Here is a 24,179-nt window from a genome sequence, read left to right on the forward strand (position 1 = left end):
GGTAAAGAGGACCAGTCCTGCACCTCCTTGCTCCAGGCTGATACAGGCCCCCGCCTGGTGGTGCTTCAGGGAAGAGTTCAGCACCGGCTCTGCCCTCCTGCCTCCTTAGCTGGGAAAAGTGGCCAGCTGCAAAGGGAGGCAAGGGGATCCTTTCCAGATGCAGTCACTCTTGCCCTGAAGTGAGAAGGTGGACGGGTGCAGGGAGCAGCTGCTGCCGGCATCTAGCTGAGCTTGGCGGTGCCTCCCTTGACTCAGCACCCAGTGGAAGGGGCAGGCGGATACTTGTTGGAAACTTGGAGGATAATGAAATGAAGAGAACCAAAACAGTAGGCAGACCTTAACTTATGCCTGTTTTTGTTTCCCCCCAGGTTCTAGTCAGCGTGGAACTGCCTTCTCAATGCTCTTTGTTTAATAATTACTATTTTTTTGTAAACGGTGCAGTAAAATGCCACAACTGAACAATAAAAAAATTCTGAACGATGCTTTGAATAACAGGGCTCCACTCTCTAGAGCCAGTATGGATCAGTAATGGAAATGGAGGTGAAATATCCCCATGCAAATTACTAACTGCTTGAATGTACGGGAACCTCAGCTCATCCTCGGTCAACAGGAGCATACCATTAGCAAGTTCAGGAGCTGACAGACTCCTTCTGAGCCCACTTTTTCAACGCAAAAAACTGGATTTAATAATTCTGCGGCCCTCTAAGGTGATGCAGAACAAAAGGCAAAAGGTCCAAGCACCGCCTTAGACGACAGACAGGCTTAGCGAGCAGCCGAGCCGCAGCGGGGGAGAGGAGGGAGGGAGGCGGCAGGGCACAGCTTTCTCGTTAGTGAAGAAGCTGCTGCGAGAGCAGGCGGGAGCTCTTCCCTTCTTCACAGTAGCTTCAACCTCTGCTCATCTTCCCAAGAAAAATGATCGACGTGTGCAGCGTTTGGGGGACACTTTTAAACCGACTGAATGCGTGACGTTGAGCAAGGCCAACACAAAATGTCTGGGGGGCATTTCGGCTGCTAACCTGCAGCTGCCTCTCTGGTCCCTTTTGCTGTACGGGCAATCACCACAGCTCTGCCCTTCGTGGCTTTGTCATTTGTGCCGCTACATCTTTTGGGCTTATCACAGTGTATCGGCAGATGATGTAAAGTCACGTCTTTATGCTGTTCAAGCTTGTGATCACAGAGATAGGAAACAGCTAAAACACTTTGTAAAAATACGCCAAGTTTCCCGTTTCTAGATGGAGACATGAGAATTCCTTATCACCCCTGCAAGGCTATACTTTAAATCGGCAAGTTTCTTTTTATTTTCTCCACGAAAACTGCACCCTGATAGATAATTTGACGATCTATAACAGTTAAATGTTGCATGCTGCAGTCTGCTATAACTGGCATTTTCATAAAAGTATTAAAAATGCCAGCTATGTTTCACAAAACAAAATAAAACCAACAGTTGCTGTTTACTACAATCACTGGAGTTACCTTTTAAGAAATACCAGTAAAACTGCAGTTCAGAAGCCAAATTTGCTACTAGTATAAATCAGTGTAGTTATATTGATTTCAGCAAGTTATAAATTGATTTATACTTAATGGAGATTAGATTTAAATGACTGAAAATGAGGATTCCAACTAATGTGGATAATTTTTTTTTAAAGATCATTCATCCTGTTATTTAGATTTAAGCCTTCTAATTCCAAGAAAAAGTCCTTAATCAATGTGTCTTAAAGCAAAAGTGTATAAACTGCTATCGTTTAACTGAGATCATACATCTCTACTTCATCAACGCAACACACTGCGTCTAACTGAATGCCAGGAGACTTGATTATCACATTGTTGCCTGCTCCTGGAAGGTCTAATGAAACAGGAATTGAACCACATTTTTGGTTTGTATTTCTCTAAGCAGGACTTTGCTCTTTCATACAGTGCTGCACTTTTAAAAGACCTGTCAGATGCTTTGTACCTTTCAGAAGTGACTTTAAGGAGAACTGATGTATTTTTAAGGGCCTCTCTGCTGCTGAGATTGCAGTGTGAGTCTTATTAACTCCAGGGACCAGATAGATTTTAACCCTATGGAGATGCCATGCGGATGTTCAGCCTCACAGGGCCAGTGCACCTGCAGAACAGAGACCTTCCTGTTTTGATTTAATGCAACATCTAAGTTATAAAAACTTGTAAAAGGGACCTCACCATGTTAAATCAATATGCACTCCAAAACTAAAGTCAGAAAAATTGTCAATAAATAATGAAATGATGATAGAAAAGTAAAGTACGGGAAGTCTACCTTTCTGTCTTCACCTTGTCATGCACGCTGCTTCATACATTTTTAAGGATGCTCTAAGACAGGGTTCTCCTGCGCACTGGCTGAGCTCGGAAAGCCGTGCTGAAGCCCTCGCTCAGGTGCCTCTAGTTAGCAGCACTGGAATTTTAAGACTTGTTTGCCAATCCTGGGTGCAGCAAAAGGAAACTGTTCAATTATACATAACTTCAGTTGAGGGTTAAGTCGATTGTGACTCCGTGGAAACTGGCGTCCTTCACGGGTTTATTCCTGGGATATCTTGGGAGCCCAGATTCAGCACAGAGGCTGGAGTGGTGAGGAGTTCAGACTGTACTTACGGTTCACTGAAATCAGTGGGAGCCACTCTGTTGACCTCAACAGGCTCTGCACCATACCCGTGAACTCACAGCTAAACCTGACCGTGCCAATGCAATGTGTAAGACTAATGCTCTACAGATACGGGGATGTCAGGCTACAACAAGAAAACCAATATCAGTGCTGCCTTGCTGCTCTGCTGAAGACAAGTAATTCATGGATGAATTACTGTAACTCGGTCTCCGCAGGTCCATCAGTTTGAACCACCTGAGCGATGCTGACAAGATGCATCATTGCATTTTTGTTAATTAATCCACTGGGACCAGAAGTTTCGCTCTCACATTTAAATTAAGGATGCTGGCACGAAAAGGTGAACCATACTGAAATACACCCACATGTACAGACAGCTACGTTTTAAAGGCTAGCATATAGAGAAGCTCTGACATGGATGGCAAAGACTATCACTATAGTCGGCTTAAGAATGCAGTGTTAAAAGAAGTATTTGTTTCTGTAGTGATACCACTTGCCATTTCGCTTTCAAAAAATAGCACAGGCATGGCCTTTCCTGGATTTGGCTTATATTTTCAGATGCCTACAGATCTCCTACAGATCTCAAATTACATTAAGGGGCACAGGGGAACTTGACAGACCCTGCTGGGTCTGAAGTCAATTAAAGTAGTAACAGCTGCAAATGACCACAAGGACCTTAAAGCGAGGCTGGGTCAGTTTTTGTCTGTGTGGAAACAAGCACTTCTGGTTACCTTGGGCTGACTAAAAGGTCACGCAAAAATCACACGCTATGTCTCAACACTATCAAGTGAAATGCTTTGACATTTTCAAAATTGAAATGGCATGAGCAGGCCAAATCAGGTGTTTGTAGAGGTGAGGTTTAAAATATGGACTCTTAACAGAACTGCTCTGAAAATCTATTATTTCAGTTGAAGTGGACACAGCATCTTTGGCTTGATTTGGAACATTTCCTGGTAGTTTTAGAAATTTAACGTTGTAGTTATGACTGTAAGAACATGAAAGTAGCTGAAAATTTACTGATAAATGTAGTCCTTGCTTTAGGCATTAAACTCTTGACTAAGCAGAGTTGAAACCGATGCCTGCAAACCTACAGAAAACGTGGGTAGACTATTTTAATAGTTACAACTGATGAAAAAAAAAATGACAAAAATAATCAGATTTAGAAAAACTAAATTAAATTAAAATTTTAAAAGATCTCACTTTCAATCATAAAGACTGTTTTGGTAATAAAAAGACAGAAATTTGGCATTCTTCAAAGGGGTTTTCCCTTAACATGCAGCTTTTAATCTAGAAGAGAGCGAAAAAACTCCAATAATATTGCAAGTGAGCACAGTTTGGAATACCGTATTTTTCCAAAGTCAATGTTAATTTTCAACTCAAAATAACAAATAAATTAGATAGTAATAGGAAAAGACAATTGTGCTGCTGCAAACTCCTAGTAGAGTCTTTGAGGTACTAGTACCAGTTGTTTCTTTCCCTTAATTAAAAAAAAAAAAATCAAATACATCTTCCTAACACCAGTATCACTGATTCGTAGACAACAGTTGTAAAAATAATTTAAATTACTTTTCTCATCAGTGAATTGAATTTAGCTTTCAAGCATCTTGTATGCTACCTAAAACAGAATTTTCACAATACAATTGCACAGAAACTTTGTATTTGCAACCAAAGAGCTGCCCTATTTAAACTCATGAGTCTCACCAATATATTCTTCCTTTCTGTTAGCATCTGATCTGAACCTGGTTTTATTGTACGTTTTTATTGTACTGGCAAGGTTAGAAAACTTACAGCATGAACCTTCCTCTCTGTAAATCCACCAGAAAAATAATGCAAGCCAATGATTTCAGGTATGTAGTCATGTCAAATTAAATGCGGAATTAAATGGTTTTCATCCCTGCGGAACATTCAGCTTTTCACAGCAGAAGGAGAAAAAGCTCCTGATACTCTGCAGAAATATAAGCTGAGACAGGATAAAGACAATTTACTCTCATCACCAATGTGCCATTTGTATGACAAAAAGCAAACGGCACAGTCTGTCTACTTGTGATGTGTTCCTAGTTTTCCAGCAGAGCAATAGAAAACAAAAAGAGTGTGTTCCAGGCACAGGAGAATGTAATATAGAAACATTAGAGATGCTCATCTAGGGAAGTAATTTCAGAATATGTCACATACATGTAAGTAAGTGTACATACAAGTAAGTTAACATACAAGTTATGAGTATTTACTACAGTTAAAAACAGAGGCACTAAGTTATTTTTCCCACTTAACAACTGTTCTGCCTATCTTCCCGTTTTCCCAACTGCCTGTTTTGATTTGTCTCCTTACGTAGTTTGCTCAGAACTGGACCTTGGTCATCAGTTGTGGAGTCAGGACGATGATTTCTTCATTCTATATACACACACTATATAGGTTGTGTGTATATACATATAAATATATATGTATATATCATATTGTATTTGAAAACAAACAGTACAAGTGTGGCACTAAAAAAGAAAACAATCCATTTGTTATCCTTTTCTTACTTTGCTGCAGGATTTCTGAACAAAAAAGGTCAAATGTAGATTCCCCCGTCTCTTCAAGGAATTCAGTTTCGGACTGGAAAACTGTGGAACTGTACAATTCTATTTTCAGTCAATGCAGGATAATATAATAGGCATGGGAAAAGGAGGCAAAAGGTGAGCTGGAGGCCCTAAGTCAAGAGTCCCAGCCATTACTGAATCCCCAGTGGCCAAATCTGTATCGGATTTGGTTACTGCTGCAGCTTATAGAGCAACTGTCAGCAACTTTTCAATAGAAAGCAAGTCTCTAAATAGACTCCATCACTGTGTCGCACTGGTCTGCATCGGGTAGAAGAGGGAAATAGCTCCTTCACCCTTGATCAGTGGAAAAGAGTTCACATCTTTTTATCTCAGGTTACAGGGCTGACATTGGAAATATACTGTGCTTTCTATTACTGCGTGCTTCATATTTTCCTTATTGTGCCAAGCAGCTTATTTTTAGCTCTAGTGACTGAATACTGGAAAAGAAGATTTGTTTCTTGACTTGGGCATTTAAAACAATATTTACGCACTGCAGGTGATGTCCAGCCTCTATTTTAAGAGAGCCTTGTAAACAATTATTTAATAAGATATTTGCATTCTGTAGCTTAAGGCTTGTCTACAAGCTAAGACTTTACCGTTCAAGTCTGCAAGATTAGTCAAAGCAGCAAGGAATTTGTAAATTGGGTCAAGAATGCTAATTAAGGCATCTTAAATACTGAAATAACTTGATCATTCAACAACACTGGAGAGGTTAGACCAGTGTTCATGTCTTTTCTAGTAAATATGCAGTAGGCTTAGGGCTAGATGCAGGCTGCTTGACTTAGGTGCCCAACTGTAAAAACCCAGACCAAAGAAGTGTCCAAACATGCTTGCTGAGAGCTTCGCTGAGCTGTCCGCCGGCTGCTGTGATAAAGCGGTGCCTGCCGGCCAAATCTCCTCCTCTGGGACAGAGCGGCTGAGCAGAAGGGCTGGCAGACAGAGGATGGAGCTCTGCCCTCACATGTCAACCAACAGTGCAAGGACAGCAGGAGGAAAATGCTTCCAGGGGAGCAGGGGCTTGGGAAACTGGTGCTCCTGCTTTGTGCGGGTGTAAGGACCCAGGAAAGCACTCAGATTCCCTATAGAGGAATGGGGTGTTCTTGCCATCTTCATGGCTGTGAAATCAGTCTCTGGAAGATTTTTTTTTCTGAGTCTGCCTGGCTGCAACTGCCTTTTCTCCCCACTCACATGCAGGTTTCTTTCCAAAGTGGTTCCTTTCATCAGCTGAAAGTTTGTAGAGGAGGTTCTGAGATATAAAATCTTGCGATGCTTTAAAGTGATTTCAAAATCTCCTAGTCTGATATACCCAGTGAATGATCTCTCTTCTCTGGAAGTGTATCTGAGATGCTGTTAGTCCTTCAGGGTTTATATATTAATGTGATCTCCAAAGAGGCAAGGAATCAGGATTGTCAAAATGATCTTGCACTTGTTTTGTGACACCTGGTAGACAAGTTTCTGCCTGGTCCAAGTCAAGCTAACCCTTAAGGATAATGTCATGTATTTGAAGAAGGGGGCCCAGGGGTCTGAGTTTTGCAGTAGCCTTGTGCAAGGGAGGTTTCTGCAAATACTACGAGACCTGCTGAAACCTTTCTAGATATTTCCTGTTCAAGCACTGGGCACATATTATTTCTTCTGAGCATGAATTCTTTTGCCAAAGGATGCAAGTAAGTGGTCTGTCCACCAAAAAGACATAAATAGCACTTGGGAAGCACAGAAATATCAAAATATTTCCCAGTTAATAGCTGTTCTTTTCTCAAGCACAATAATTTAGGAGTAAAGAGAGGAAAAAACCCAAGAGGCTTCTTGGCTGAGGCTATTATCGAGATTTAAAATTATAATAACGGGAATCTATTTTTAATAAACTGCTACTGCAATGTTTATTGCAGCTAAGAATAATTGTTATGATAACTCAATTTGTGGTATATATTATTAAAACAGAAAAGAGAAACATTTTTATGAAACTTTTTCAACCTCTACAATTATTTTCCGCTTTTTTACATTACAGGCTCTTTGATGGCACAGTGAGAGGTAGGAAGAGAGTATATTTCCTTCCAATTTCTGTCCACCCAGTTTCTGAATGGAAGATTTGAATGACAACTTTGGAGGATGAAGGCCTGACTCATCTATCAACCTCTCAGGTAAACTTTGGGTAACAATTGTTGAAATTTCTGAATATAAATATGAAAAAGTGACTCAGTTTTGATCTGGAAGGACCTAGTATACTGTTGAGATGATCTCCCAGTATGCCTATTCCTTGAGGACCTGTTCTTGCTAGCCAAACTTGTAGTTAGTGGCAACTGTGGGGAGGAGAACAATAATCATAATCCCAAACTTCTGGGAGATTTGATGCTGAGAAAGATGCAATGCTAACAATGTATTGACATAATTTTTACACCATGAAGAATATTAACATTGCACAGAGGTTAGGAATTGAAGACACGCTTTTCTAAAGGTTGTGATTCATCCCACGTGTTTAAAATCCTGCTATGCTATCTCTACTGCTACAATTTTCACTTTTAATGTGCTGCCTGGGACACATGACTATTCTAATGGCTTACTGAAAAATGTCACCATCTGCAGTGGGTCAGCTTCAAGGCCTGAGCAGATTAAGTCTGCCAGCTCCGTGAAGTCCACAAAAAAACACGTGCAGGTCTGCATCCATCCATTCATTTTTCGGAAGCTATGCAGAAGGTGTTGTCAAGCAGCAATTTCAGTTTGCTTGGTGGTTTATAATGTGTTATTATGAGAGGAAAAATAATGATGTTATTGTTGATACTGAAGCAAACCTACAAATAATTGCATCTTTCTCCAAAAATCTGTCTACCGAGTTGTAAGGATCAGAACACAAAGATGCACAAGACGTGCTTTCAAAACACTGAATGTAGGAATTAATTAAATTTCCTGTAGCTATGGCATTTGAAAATTTTAAGAAAAATGCAACTTCTAAAATATTTTTTATTGAAGACTGTTTAATAACACCTTGGCTATATACTTGACAGAAAAGGCCCTGGGTATCCTGGTGGATAGCAAGCTGAACATGAAGCAGCAGTGTGCCATTATGACAAAGAAGGCCAGGTGTAACCTGGGTTGCAATAGGAGTGTTGTCAGCAGGTCAAGGGAAGAGATGCTTCCTTCAGCATTGGTGAGGCCACACCTGGAGCGCTGTGTCCAGCTCGGCTCACCAGTACAAGAGATATGTTGAGCTACTGGAGAGAGTCCAGCTAAGGGCCACAAAGATGATTAAGGGACTTGAGCATCTCTCCTATGAGGCAAGGCTGATTAAGGGGGACTGTTAAGCCTGGAGAAGAGAAGGCTCAGGGGGATCTCACTGATGTGCATAAATACTTGAAGTGAGGGTGCAAAGAGGACAGAGCCAGACTCTTCTCAGTGGTGCCCAGTGACAGGACCAGAAGCAACAGGCACAAACTGAAATACAGGAGGCTCTGTGTGAACATGAGGAAACATTTATTTACTGTGAGCTTGACTGAGCACTGGCACCCAGAGAGGCTGTAGAGTTTCCGTCCTTGGAGATACTCAAAACCCAAATAGACACAGTCCTGGACAACCTACCATAGGTGGCCCTGCTTGAGTAGGGGAGTTAGACAAGCTGACCTCTTGAGGTCCCTTCCAACCTCAAACATTCTGTGATTCTGTGATGCAATAACTTCAACTGAAATGTGGAGATGTGTACTACAGCACAATACATTTGACAGTATGAATTATAGAATTATAAAAGAATAACCATATCAAATATCCAGATAATTCTGAAATTCTGGTGCATGTCTCTGATTCAGTATGCCAAAATCATTTTTTTTTCCTTATTGACTATTTAGTGTGACATTAAGTATGATTGGTCTATTTTTCTTTATAAAATTATCGTTATCAAATCATGGCAAAATCCTTGCATTTTTAGCTCCCATGTCTGAGCTGACTTCATGAAACTGAGTCTTGTTTCTGTAAACTAAATATCAGGAAAAAGGTGTAGAAATCCAGAAGTCAGAAACAGTTTTGACTGCTGACTGGAGTGGGTATCTGCAGCACCAGCTGACTGCAAGGGAAAAGGTCTATTACAAGACTTAAAGTGGGTTTAGAATATGAGGCAATCAACTATCATGCATGACTAATTGCAGAGTTAGAGTTGTACGTAATGTGTAGAAATTCAAATGTTTTGATTCAGTTGCTGAGAAAGTCACAGCAGGGTGGTCAGGCCCCAGCATTCAAATCATCATTGAAACTTGATGACCCATTTTTCTCCTCCAACGAAAAAGCATTCAGGTTCCCTACTCCTAATCATTAACTAGTTCAGTTTGGAGCAACCTCAGGTCTCAAACACTGCCTATTGGACAAAACAGATGGTTTGATCAGCAGGCTTGACTATGTAGGTTCAAAAAACTCCTATGACATGCCCAGGAAAAGCAAAGGAACAACCAGTGACAGGAATTGGGATGCCCTCGGAAACTCACTGGAAGGTCTTCTGAAGCCAAGCCTCAGGTGGTCTAGCATTTTGCTTGCTCATACCAAACACTTACGGTAGCAACAAGCTAAGAAGTAGGTGCTGTAATAGCTCAGTTATGGCTGAAAAAGTCTTCACCAATAAACTCCTCGTTACCTTTCTTGAGTACAGTTGCAGCCTTGCCATTGGGTAGGTAAGATTTAAAATGTTCCATTTATCAAAATAACTCTTTGTTACAATCTTTCTCAGACTGTCTTATAATTGTTGGGGATTATTTTGAAAAACAAATACTACTTATTGCAGACTCCTAAACCTTTACTGCAACTATAAAAGTTGCAGCAGGTAGCATTACAGGTAGTTTGAAAAGTGAGATCAGAAATTAGGAAGAAGGAGGCATAAGTTATTGAAAGTGACATTTTACAAGAAAGAGATTGAGTTGGGGGAGAAAAAAAGCAAAGCACCATGAAACCAGGTAAAAGTTATCTTGAAAGAAAAGACTGACTTCAAGGAAGAATAAAGATGTGCTAAAGAAGCACAGTCATTGTTTCATCTCAGGCGTTCTCATCTACTTAATCTAAATACCTTAACTATTGTACTTCTTCTCTATGTTCCCAAATGTAGAGTTACTTAGATTAATTATATTTGAATTATTAATTACTTCCACAGAATTTCTGAAGTGATAGGTGAAAAAAGAAAGATGCCCCGTAAGTCTTTCCTCACTTATTTGAACACTAAAGATATTGGTCTTCATAAGCCCTTCATAAAGTAACCTTTAATAACATATCATTCAATATTTATGGTCCAACATTCAAGTTGCTCCACTGGAACATTCAGTTTGTTTCAAGGTAGTGAAGCTGATTATTAATTTCATAATACATTTAATTTTATTAATGCAAAGGAACGCTAAAGCCAATAAAGAAAAGCAGGTACAAATTCAAGCCATTTAAACTAACAGAGCTAAAGGTGGCTGCAAGTCTGTAATTCACTAGAGGGGCTTTGATGATGTTCCAACCCTGGAAACTTTTAACTCAAACACAGGGACAAAATTTTGGTGCTGTGCACCCTCAAGAAAATCAGCTTTATATGGAATATATTAGAATATTTCCAAATACTAAATATGCATAAATAATGTATTTGGAACATGAAAGGAAGAGAGTAAGCTATTTGTTAAAGAAATGATAAAAAATGTTTGTTGACTGACTGGAAGGAGAGGGCTGCAATTTTGCCTTAGCTGTGAATGCAGATGCTTCCCTTTAGCAGAGCAAGTACAAATATTTATCTTTATTCCAAGCTAGAAATGAAAATTATTTCTATCTTTATCTGTTTCTACAGCTCCTGGGTTTGTGGTTCTACTCTGTGACTACACAAAAACCAGTCATTTCTCTCTCAATTTTATTTCCTACTTACTTTCCCTCTTATCTATCTGGATGATACACTAATGCCTGCCTTGTCTATTTGAACTTCCTACCTTCTGTTTGGTCTTTCTCTTCCCATGGTCTTCTTTTAGCTTTCTTTTGCAAAATTCTTTACGCTTTTTTTTCAGTGTCAGGTTCTGCTTTTGAATGACCTTCCTGATACCACTGGCTATCTTCTCTGTTGTTCAACAACTGCTTTTCTATTTGTGGTGTATATTAAGCAAAAGACTAGTTTATTCATCACTCTTTTTTACATATATGAGCGCTACTGATTACTTTCTGTGTATATAAGTAGCCCCACCCACACTGGAAAATGTATATACTAATTAAAAATAAAATAAAATAAAAATAAAATAAAATAAATCATGTTTTCACAAAAAGTACACAAATATAATTGTGCCCTTTTTCCATTTGAATCCTCCTCCGCGATGTCACATCATGTATTCTGTAACAAAGGCTGACAAATCTTCTGAGAATATTTTACCATGTATTTAATCTCAGAGTATCACAAATAATCTACCTATCGTATTATGCACTAGGGTATCACTAGAAACAAAATTCTTTGTGAACTGGAAATCTGATTGAGCCCAATAGACGGATATCCCTCAGGCACCTTCAGCCAGTAAGAAGCTGGAGTGGGTTTAAATTTGTCTGAAGGTAGAAGGGTCCATATCCCTTGAGCTATTGCACTGCCTTTATTTTCTCCATTTTTAATTCTCCCCCCTTTATATAATCCTAGTTTGATATTAGGAGATGTCAAAGAGAGAGTATAACAGCTCAAGAACATCACCGAAGGGTTATTACATCTTTGACGAGCTACAAGGCAGAAAGGATAGGACATCTTTTACAATCTGTCTTTATGAACTGTTTTGACGGCAAACCTTTGCTCTCAAGCACAAAGTATTGCTGTAAGACACGCTTTATTAGTGGGTGGTTTGAGCTGGAGATGGACATATGTACCCCATATGGTCTTATTTATCCCAGAAGGGTCTATTGCCTGATGGCTGCAGCTGCAGAGGAATGGATTTGATGGCCTAGATAGTCCCTGTCTGTTCCTAGACTTCCAAGTTCCTCATTTTTCTGTATATGGGAGAATATACTCAAACGCTATATTAGCTGGGATAAAAAGCAATTATCTCTGTAAGTAGTTATAGGATATATTGTGCACCTTCTTTCTTCCTTGTGGTACGCCCTCTCCTGTTACCCAGCCTAGGCATGGGGTGAAATGCTAAGCCCAAGGACCAAAAGGTTACCTCTAAAGTCTCACCTGGCCGATGTGCCTTTGGAACTGCCATGTTCATCACTCGCCCTCCATCCTGAGGTTTGGGGGGGGATGCGGTAAACCTGCAAATCCCCGACTCTGACGGCGTGCTTGAGGTCAGACTGTCTGTGTAGTCATTAGTCCCTGCCGTGAGCTGCTCCGATGATGTGTCTGATATGAAGCATTCTGTAATGGTGAACTTGGCATGTCTCAGCTGCTCTTCCATTTTTGCATGCTCATACGCCCTCGCTAGCTCTTCATATGTTGAGGAGGCACTTTCTGTGGAGACCATGCTGCTTCTTGCTCGATCTAAACATCAGAAATATAAATAATGGGAGAAAAAAAAACATCTGCACACTCCTTTTCAGAAGAAATTCTTAATAAAATGCAGAGCCTTTGAAATTATCAAGGTGATTTAAATGAGTCTGCTTCGCTTTAAATGTCTGCACAATTTTTAGTTTAGTCAGTTACTTGATAATTACACATAATCTAAACTCAAGTCTTAATTCTTCTAGCAGCATTTTGTGGCTTAGAATTAAATTTGTGGTTTAGAAGAAGTAACCTTTAATACATGAAAAAGATTACTTTTTTATTTTTCAAAAAACAATTTCTCTAAAAGTTAAATGCCTTAAAAATATTAGAGACACCCAAAACAGATTTAGCAAAATGAGGAACAGCTTCTTTATCTTTTTAATGCACACTCATTTGTGTGAGGTGATGTCTAGGCGAGAAAGGATAATCTTTCTGTACCTGTTACAAGCTTTTTTTTTTTTTTTTTTTTGTGGAAAGCCCCAAGGAGAAAGGTCAACGTCTCTCAGGCATTGTCTCTGTCTCAGACACAGGTAAAATACTAAGTCATTTCATACGGAACAAAGGTCCTAAAAAAGCAACACTGTTTGGTAGCTACCAGCCTGCAGTCATTCAGGTGTTTTTTTCAATGCTTCTGAAGCTAATGGGGGCTTTCTATTTGACATACAGGCTATTATGACCTACAAGGTCCTCTTTTCTGCTGATGAGTTTCTGAGAATATCAATATTTCTTAAACAAGCACTATTATTGAAGATGTAAGTGGCTACTGATACATTAAAAAGCATTCTGGAAATGCAGTGCTTATTTCTGCGGGGACAAATCACTGCTCTGTTGCACCCATCGTGCTTCTACTTCAGTGGGCTGGAAGAGCAGAGGACTTTCAAAAGTTCCTTGGGCAGGAGTCACATTTCATCACAAGACCGGTACAATTTCAGATATTGTTGGTGATGCTCAATAAACAGGCACACTGTAATAGCTAATTCATAAAAATGGGATTCCTATAGCAGCCAGAGGCAACTGTGTTGTTATTGCAAATCTTTATCTTTTTTATTGTGTGCTAGGATCCTTGCATCAGTTTTCATTGTGCACAAAGAACAACACTCCTGCCACTTGTAAATAGAACCATGCGTTATTTAAAATGACAAGTACTTCTACAATATGCTGTAACTTGCTTAAGATTTTGGGCAGGCCAGAACTTAAACAAGTGTTTTACGTTGGTTTTTTTTTTTTTTTTCCCCACAGGAAACATCATTCTGTTTTTCACATTTGATTTGTAAATCAGACCAAAATTATTTCTTTCCAAATTTCTGATCAACTGGAAACTCCTGGAAGACTGCAGTTGCCCATAGAACACTGCCATAAAGCAGTGTCTGTAAATAAGATGGTCGTGCAAAGGTCCCAGTTTGGTCCATGAAGGTCAAGACCTGCAGCTTCCCACAGCCCATGCTCTGGGGAGACTATTCCAGGAAGAATCTGCTTGAACACCTACTTTAGATTTGATGAAAGTTCATCCAAGCCCAGAGTGAACTTCATGAAACTGGATTCATCAGAAAATTTCTAATGGCCTCTAGTAAGAACATTTGAAGTTAGTTACAGCTATGAACTGCTGCAATACATTTCTCCGAAGCCTCAAAGCTACTACATTGTAAACCTGGAATAGTTTTGATAAGAAGTGCTAAATTCTGCCTGTGAAAACTGCATCAACTAGATTTAGAAATCTGAACTCCATATTGGAAAAGTAATCAAATGTGCACATTGGTTCAACTGGTTCTTGAACACATAATTTGGATACATTTATTATAATGTTTATTTGGAAATGTTAAACTTCTGAAGTGCTCGGATTAAACTGACTCTATTTTTTTCCCAGAAACCAAGTGACATAATAGAGGTACATTTTGGCACAAGAAAACCTTTCTTGAGCATGATCTAAAGCTTGGTATCCCTTACATAAATCACTGTGTGTTCAAGAGTAGACACAGAGTAGGAAAGTAGCCATGTTAAAACATAGATTATGTAGTCTGGTTACAAAATTCCATCTAGACTGTCTATTAAACCACACAGCAAATTGAATTCTCTGCCCTTTACCACGCGCATTGGAAAATATCCTTGGGTAACAAAATGTTGGAACACGTGCAAGTGAACCTTAAATCTGGAATGTCTACAAAAAGGGTTTCTGTGATAACATTTGCTCTTAATATATGTATCTGTATAGCTATTAAAGGTTTTCATAGTGAAAGACCAGTCACACCTACTGCTTTGTAGCTCTAACATGTAGCTTTTTCACGTAACAAACATTTTCCCCTAAAACCAGGATAGAAAGTAGGCAGTTCCTTCTGAGGAGGCCAGAGTAAGCCTGGATTCACTTCTGTCAAGCATACCTTTGAATAGTATTCTACCTTTCGTCATATTTAACCTTTGTTAGATTTGCTTCGTGACTATTCTGCTTAATCATTTACTCATTTGTTTGCCTTTTTTTGTTACATGTTCAGTGTAGGGCAGAGAAGAAAGCTTTTCTTTTTTTTCTTTTTTTTTTTTTTTCAGTTACAATTGCATTTATAATGTGAAGACATCAAGGAAAGGTGAAGACTTCAGGCAGAAAATGTATTCAGTGTCTCCCAATTATCATCTAGAGGAATAAAACCCATGCTGTTTCTTGGGAAAGTCAGAGCTAGCTGCTGCAATTCGAGATTTTTCCCCCTTATTTTTTCTGCTTAGAATAAACCCTATGAACATATTACATGAATGGGAAAAGGAAATACTAACTTCAGTGTAGCTCAAACCTTAAAACCATTCCACCTATGACTCAGACATATTCTTAATTGCTAATACTGCCCCTTCCTGGTCAATGCCATTTCATACAGCAAATTCTCCTATTTTTTCCTTAAGATACAGGAAGTACAGTGCTTCAGCTACAGGAAAAATTACCACCATATCTTTTAAAGGACTTCAGTATGCATGTGTGGCATGAAAAACCACAGGCACCATATTTGTTATCATTAGCATGATATGCATTTGTGGCACACCCCTTATAAATAGCCTGCAGAAAAACACCCTAGCAAGGGAAAAATAATGACACCTAAGCACCAAAAGAAGTACTTCAAGGACCAAGAAGGTTACTGCAGCTACCGCCATCCCGTTTTCAGAGTGCAGCCCTGCAGAGAACCCTGTACCTGTGTCCTGTGAGGGACTGACGCTGTAGCTGTCGCTTTCCTTGTCCACCGACCCTGCTGGCCTGGGGGTGGGCAGCCTCCAGTCTGTGGTGAGGGTATGAGCTGATATGGTAGGGTGAGGTCTGTTGAGGGTCCACTGACTAGCGTAGCGGTTGCGAGCTGTGGGTCCCGTTTTGGCGCTCCTCCTTGTGGTAGGATCTGTGATGGATAACAGAGAGGGTCTTTGCCACTAGGCTCTTGAATTGATAAGGACACAAGCCCTGTCAGAAGGGGATGGCCACTGAAATCATACTGGTTGAAAAAAAACCAAAACCCACAAAAAACGAACAGTGAAAGTGGTGTTCATTACCAAACTGCTAACAGTTTTTTGAAATACCCTCTTCTAATGAAACCATACTTTTTCAAAAGGGTGCAAGTGAAGAGCTGAGAGCCCGACCAATCTCCCATTGACACATTCATTATCCCTTTACTCCAACACAAGCAGTTCTCCAGTACCAAAAGCACTTTGAGATGTGAAAGAGCACAAGGTCAGTAGATCTGGTCAGGATTTCACATCGCATCTCAAGTGAAGTGTAAGGTAAATTATCAGCATAGATGTGCCCTCAGAAACAACCTACACTACGTATCTGCTCTCAGTTTGTAAAAACATGTGCTCAGAAATGTGGAGATATAATTTCCTACTCTGGACATTTTACTAATACTTTTACTATATTACGGTATTAATCAGCTGCAGATTCCCTGTTGTTTTTAACAAGCAGCCAAGATATAAAACATAACCTGTAATAGTCCCGTCAGAGTTTCTATAGGAACAGGTTGATAAAGATTTGACTGTTTTAAAAATTTAGTACATAAATAGAATATCTTAATCTTTAAAAATCATCTGTTACTTGTTTAAGGTCAGCAGTGTTTTATTTTTTATTGTCCTAGAGATAATATGGTGACCAAGGAAGTAAAAGAGAATTATCTGCCCAAACTGACCTCATTAATTTTGTTAATAAATTGTTCTTCTGTAAAAGTGAGGCTTGTACTCCCTAACAAAGCAAGTGGAATAGAAAAATCGTTATGTGGCAAACAGAAAGTGACTAAATCGGCACTGAAGGATTTCTCTTGGAAGCTTCTGAAAGGATATTACTAACAATAGAAACGAAGGGTATTAGAAATGAAAAATTCAAATCTATTCAAATGTTCTTTGACATTCAAATGGTGAAGTTGTCAGTCTTTGAGGTAAGAGACTTTACCAGATGCAATTTAAAGAAAAAAACGATACCCAGATAATGACTCTGAGCGTTGCTTCTGCCTAAGCCTTCCCAGTAAGAATTTTTATTCTGCTGCTTCAAAGAAGCAAGGTATTTATTTACAAATACCAGCTATGGTCTGATCTCCTATTTCACATCTTCCCCCTACAGCAGTGGAAAAATATGAACCCGGTGCCATTGATAATTGATCCTCCTGGTAGTGCAACACATAGCTGCCTCACATGGCTAACATCCAAACCCGCACTTGGCACGACGTGACCAGCCTGTCAGTATAAACCAGTGCTTGTACCAGCTGTGGAAAGTTGGCACGTGGCTGTCATGTAGCCAAAAGAGAGCCTTGTGCCTGCTTTGAGGGAAGACGTGAAGGACAGAGTGCTGGTGGGAAACCTGTCATCATGGTGCTGGGTCTGGAGAAGAGAAGGATCAGGGGGATCTCATCAATACATATAAGTACCTAGAGGGAAGGTGCAAAGAGGATGGAGCCAGGCTCTTCTCAGTAGTGCCCAGTAACAGGACCAGAGACAATGGCCACAAGGTGAAACACGGGAGCTTCCCTCAACATCAGCAAACACTTTACTGTGAGGGTGACTGAGCACTGGCACGGGTTGCCCAGAGAGGTGGTGGAGCCACCATCCTCGGAGATATTCAAAAGTCATCTGGGTATGGCCCTGGGCAAGCAGCTCTAGGTAACCTTGCTTTAAGAAGAAGGGTCAGACTAGCCAGGCCCTAGAGGTCCCTTCCAACCTCAATTGTTCTCTGATCCCGTGACTCAGTAGGCTTTCGTCAGCAATTCGAAGGAGGTGGGAGAGCCTGCTGCCAGCACGCAGGAGGTCAGTGCTCGTCCTGCTGAGCATGTGCTGAGCAGTAGCTCTGCACCAGCTGTGCTGCGCCTGCATAAAGGACTTTGTAGCACGGACGCAGCAAGCTCCAGAGCTGCCTGCGTGATGGAAAACAGCGCACATCTGGTGCCCCGGTTGTTAAGCCAGTTCTGCTGTCATATGCTGAAACATAACTGTAGATAACTGAGGTGATCAAGGCAAAGGAGCATACCTCTTCTATAAATAACTACAAAAGAACTAGAAAACAACTTAAAAAGTGCTGCAAGGGAATATTTGCCAATCAGTGAGTGTGAGTATGCTCAGATGGGAGGATCCATAACCTCTGAGCCACCCACCTGGGCATTGCTCACCTCTTCACAGAGAAAGCCGTGGGTCTAGACAAAATCTCATAGCCCAGCCTCCATCAAAGCTATATTACTGTCTTAAATCCGGAGAACACTACCTAAAAGTCTTTGACTCAGTCCTGTCCACTGCTGCAATCAGATCTTTACTGCATAATAAAAGTGCTGATGGATTTCTATTTCCAAAGCTGAGCTGGATACAGATCATACTCTTATACATGGGTTAAATCTAAGTTTAATTTGAAGGAATTCTCTCCCTGACTTCAGGAATCAAGCACATAACTTCACACAAAAAAGGGATTAAGTATGGAAGGTGCTGGTGCTATAAAATGGTGTGGTATGATACAGGCATGCAATTTTGGGGTGAAGTCTCCTTCCTTATTAGAAAAGAAAGGGTCCGTTGTTTACTCAGACGCTCTTGATCTGCCAACATGATAAAAATTATATGATGATATTTTTGTCTGTTAGTGAGCAGGCTAGACAGCATGTACATGAACTAAAGGAGCAAGACAAGAGCGGTAGCAGAAAGAAAACAAATATTGTATCTTGACTCTTCTATTTCAAATGCCATGACTCTCAATAGATGAAAAATGGTGGTACTAGTCTAGTCCTCAAACATATTTTAAAACTGTCAGAGGTAGAAAAGCATCAAGGTCAGGACTAGAACAGTGATCGTTTATAAAGACTGGGGTGAAAATGGAGATGAAATGAAGATTTTTCAAATAATTTGCCCTGTAGCAACTGAGATTTCAGCATTTATTTTCACCGAACTCACCAAGTAAAGAAATTCGGAAACAGTCAGGGGATAGAAATAATCCAAGAGATTTTAGAAGTTGCACACTGCTAATGAACTACACTTTGGTAATACTCTGAACTCATAAGTATTCCTTCGATCTAGTGATTTTCTTTTGCATTTACATAGATATGGAACACATTCATGAGAGAAATAAGAGGAATGAATTTTAGCAGTATATTAATTTATGATAGTATTTTAATCACTATAAGAATATCTTAGCATGAATATAGCTGGGAAAAGTAATTTACCATCATTAATAAAACTGGAAATAAAACTTTCTCAGAAAAGCAATAACGAGAAATGTATTTCTTGCCTGATGGAGAGGTAAGGAGGGAAGATGCATTTTGAAATACAATAAAGATTGATCACTGAGAAAAAAATATATTAGACACTAAAAGCCATTAAGCTAATTTACCCAATAAATTCTAGAAATTAAAATCTAGCATGCATTTGGTTTAATGAAACCCAGGTATGAATTATTTCAAATTACACCTACATTTCAGAGGCATATGCAATTTTTACCATATTGAATCACTAAAAGAAATTGTATAAGAAGAGTTCTCTGCTGACCTAAATAGATTTCTCTCAACTTTCAGACTGAAGAAAAAACCCCATGAGGATGCAAATGCAGGAGCAGAGTATTCATTTTCTTATAGCTTTTTCCTCTCCAGATAACATACTCTCGTATATGCTTACTTGTTCCTGGCCGGGCATCAGAAACATCCACCAGTGGACCTGTAGCCTGTGACACAGACTGGTAATGTACCGTGTGTGTGACAGTCAGCGACTTCTGCTTAGACGTCTCTCCAAAGTCAGCATCAGTGAGCAGAACCGTTGATCTGTCATCTGTAAGTAAAAAAACCCATCAGATAATGAGTAACAAATTTTGGGTTTGCCTTCACAAGAGCTTTACAGCAAGTCCCCAGACTTATTTTCAGCTGGGTGTCACCACTGACAGTGGCAACTCCTTCTTCTCTGCAGGGCTGAAAATGGCTTTGAAGCACATACCACAGCTTGGGAGTCTCTGGGTTTAAACTCAAAGTTCATAAACACTGAAGAATAAGTGTAATTTTCATGTTTCTCTTTGTGATTTCAACTTAGAGATGTGCAACTGAGACAGACTACTAAACATCCTTCCAAAAAGCTAATTTGTGTGTAATTATTTTTGACCCTAATTCCTGCTTTCGCATCTTTTGAACACTGCCCATTCCCCCTTCATTTTCAGAGAGCTCAGCCAAACTTTTCAACAACATATTCAATTTATTCATTTTTATAAACATAATTAGTAATGTCTTTGGTGAAATCACCCATGCCTTCCCAAAAGGAGGTCATTAGGTAATGATGCTAACTAACACTCTACCAGTCAGCTTTTTCTCCAGAGAGAATATTGCAGAAAGGATGGCCATGACCCAAGGCTGTTCTTAGGGAGCTGCTTATTTTTAAGCACGTGAGCACCATAGCGAAGACAACGGAAAAGTATTTACAGGGCAGCGAAGCATCCTTAACACCAGTGTTTTGCTGTTCTAGAAGCTAAGGGCTAAGTCCCACCAGCTCTTTCTGCACCAAACCTCACTACTGTACTTTGGAAAAAGAAGCTTTAGAGATCTTTACGTGAGTCATATAAGTTTCTCTCAGCATAGTCAGTCTAGCTGACTGTAGGCTTTCCTGCAGCTGTAAAGAAAGGTGTGAGGGGAAGCCTCACTAAAAGGGAAGGACTGGAAGAAAAAGGTGAGCACTGACCTTTACTGCTGTATGTTTCTGCTACATATCGCTTCCCTATGGTGTAGTATATATTCACCAAATTTCTACACAGACCTTGATCTCTGCAAAAAGTCAGTGCTATACAGCACTTACTTTTTTTTTTTCCCCCCAGTTGTGATTTCTGTATTGTGTTTCTCTCACACCAAAGAGGAATCTGGTCCGCTTGATCATGGAAGGTTTAAGAGCAATAAATCTTTCACTGACTTTGTGCTTGCAGAACAACTATTTGCATGGTATCAGACCTTCTTTTGCATTCTTTACAGTCTTTTTATTCATTCATAATAGTAATAAAATCCAGAAGTTCTTGCTATGTTATGTTATATAGCTTTGTAATGTATTTCTAAGGGGACTGGCAGTAGTGGGGTTTCCATGCATTTCCTAGTCAGCAAAGGTTGATCCACTTCTATGTATTCCTGTTTTTTGTTGTCTTGTTTTTTTTTGTGTTTTTTTTGTGTTTTTTTTTTTTTTTTTTAACTTGACAAGAGACCATTAAGGCAAACAGTTCTGCACAATAGCATTTTTTACCCAAAGAAGGACATAAATAGAATGAGCATTATGAAATCAAATTACTCTGTCTCTGGCAAAAGATGAGCGCTTATTCAGGTTGGGAATAAAGCCTCTTGGCAGTAAACTATGTCAAAGACTGCCAAAGTGCCTGCTTATTCTGAGTGCTTTGTGGAGAGCTGGCTATTACCAGGGGACTGATCGCACTGCTACAGTTAAGGCACTAATGGCATTTCTACTACAACCCCCTATTGCTCAGCAACTATAATTCAAAAGTAAAAGCTGTCTTTAGGATGAAACTTGGCACAAAAGACTGCATCACAGAGGCAAACTTTGCGAAGCTCAAATCAGGATTAAAAAAAGTCTGTATTTCAGGTGAAGCATAGGTCTCCTTTTCAAATCTGCAGCACAAGGTGTGACACGTCCCCTGAGGCCACATCCTCACACCAGACTGGCAGCAAATGTGACAGGGTGCAGGGTTAAAGCAGCTTGTCCCTTCCCAGTGCGCGCATAGACAGGAGATGCAGAGATGCTGCTCCCAGCTTGCAGAGTTTTCCTCTCCGGCCACACTGTCCCTGGGATGGTGTTACGTTCTCAGCCATCACAGGCTGCTTCTACACAGATTTTGATCCAAAAAAGTGAGAAGTCTAAGAAGATCAGTCATTCTGGAGGGTCTTGCTGCAGTGTGTACCCATACACTCACGAGATCGGGTTTTATTTTTATTCTGTTGAGATTTCAGACATCTTGTGTTTAAATTATTTGGAAAAAAAAAAACAACACCAAACAAATCTTGTTTTCATGACAGTTCAGCTATGTGCCAGCCACATGAAAAATCTTGTTTTCTGTTGTGTGAAACAGTTTAGATTTGAATTTTACATAGATAAACAAAAGCTGAAAACTGATCAAAATGTTGAAATATCATTTACTATGAACAGGTGCATACAATATGCAACGTGTAAGTTTTAGAACCTGGCTGTTGCAAATCTTTAAATACTGATATTGTAGTTTAAGAACTTTATATTTTAAGAACTTTATATTTTCTTTATAAGTAGGGCCAGTGATGCAACTACTTAGTTAAAGACAAAAGAGAAATCAAAATGAAAATCATAAAACTGCCAGTCTTCATTTACAGTTTCTTCAAGTGGCTCTTTCCCCCAGCTTAATTTTCCTAATGTCCTGCATTATTTTAAATGCTCTACTGAGATTACTTAAAGTGGGAAATGATTCAAAGGGGAGAAAAAAATCTATTCCGTTTTCACATGTGACAAGGTACTTTATAGTTCTTTTATCTGGATGTGTGCAGTGGGGAAAAGGTGTGGGGTAAAGGAAGTCCACCTAAAGTGCCTGTTACATTAACCAGTGAAAATAAACCCAAGAAGAGTTTACCAATGGTCTCCATCGTGTCCCTCTCCTCAATCAGAAGCTGTGCTCTGGGAATGTCTATGTGCATCCTCAGTGTTTGCTGCTGCTTATTAAGTGTATCCGATGTCCTGGTGTTCTTGCTAAAAACAAAAGAGAAGCAAACACATTAACATTTAGCCTAAATGAAAAGATACTTGCAAACTTCCTCATTTTAAATCTGTCCAGCTCAAACAAAAAATAAGATAACCATAATCAGCAAATTACTCATACGTTTTATTTTCCTCTCTTCAAAACAAGTACATGATTTTAATTTATTGCACATGACAAACAGTTAGATGAATGCACAGTGTTGAGGGGCTTGATCTGTTCTTTATCAGTAGGGCTCTCCTAAAAAATTCATATACTTTTCTTCAAGATTTACTATTTAATGAAATTAGTAAAAACACTTTGCAAGATGGACCCTTTCTTTCATTCCTCATGAATATGAATAGAGATACACAGCTGATAAAACAAGTTGACAGGAAGATGATGTTTTGAGTAATTTCTAATTATTTTCTTAACTTTCCATTATTTTTCATTAGATAAATTCCAAATATCACTAGAACTGATCAATGAAAAAGCAAATTAATAACTAGGGATTCCATTAATAAATTGCATAACATAAATAAAGATTACAGTCCCATTGTTGTCCCAAGACTAAAATTGCAAATCTTGTTTACATTCATGGATTATTTCTAATTGATTGATGCAATATTCGAAAAAAGAATATAAACCAATTATTCTATCATCATGCAAATTGAAACAATTTCATTTTGAAGTTTGTGTACCAGAAAATGACTTCTTAAATGAGCTGTCTACTGAAAGCAAATGAAAATGGATAGTAAAACTGAGTGCTATAATAATTTCTAGTACTGAGCTTGCACCAAGAAACCTTCAGACTGCACTAAAAACCCAGGAACTTTTTGGCCTTTCAGATGTAATTACTCTTTGGAGGAGAGGAAATATTTGCAAATACTTCATCACTCAGAGAGGCTGAGGAAAGTTAAGACGAATCAACCAGTAGTGTGATCCAAGTGCTCACACTTCAAAGAGCTTTAAAATCCAAGTGGAGGCTCACTTTCTCGTGTAAAATAGCTGTAGATCACTCAGTTTAATCCTCCTTTGGCAATGAATTATTGTTGTTAGTGGAATCAGCAGAGGACTATTAAGCTATTTGATGATAAACTCACTTCTTTCCCCAGTGAGAGCCTCTACGTAGGAGATTAATGCATGTGTGATGAGCCTACATCTCTAGAAAATTTGCCTTAACTTCCTACTGTGTCTCCAGGTGAGCAAGACCTAACTATTGCAGGTTTGGATGTTCTCCTAGAGTCATTTTTAGAAGGAATTTCCATGTCACATGGTCAGTAATTCTACTCCAAATTCAAAAGAGAGATCTGCAAGGCGCACAGGTAAACATCATTGGCTGATTCTCACCTTCTGACTTTCCCTGCTCTTGTGGCCCCCAGCATTAACGTTATC

At 39.5% G+C, this 24,179-nt stretch overlaps 1 protein-coding gene across 1 annotated transcript in view; it reads right to left on the reverse strand.

Annotated features, from left to right (window-relative positions):
* DSCAM (DS cell adhesion molecule) overlaps positions 1–24,179 on the reverse strand; it is a gene marked incomplete at both ends in the record, with an annotated part of 477,096 nt that overhangs the window by 5,382 nt on the left and 447,535 nt on the right. The window contains 4 exons of the mRNA XM_082498944.1: positions 12,326–12,628; positions 15,799–15,996; positions 19,727–19,876; positions 22,683–22,798. Coding sequence (XP_082355070.1) covers positions 12,326–12,628; positions 15,799–15,996; positions 19,727–19,876; positions 22,683–22,798 — 767 coding nt within the window. The remainder of the gene's footprint in view (positions 1–12,325; positions 12,629–15,798; positions 15,997–19,726; positions 19,877–22,682; positions 22,799–24,179) is intronic.

This window comes from Vanellus vanellus, assembly GCF_965231255.1.
Source record: "Vanellus vanellus genome assembly, chromosome: 1".
Lineage (NCBI taxonomy): Eukaryota > Metazoa > Chordata > Aves > Charadriiformes > Charadriidae > Vanellus > Vanellus vanellus.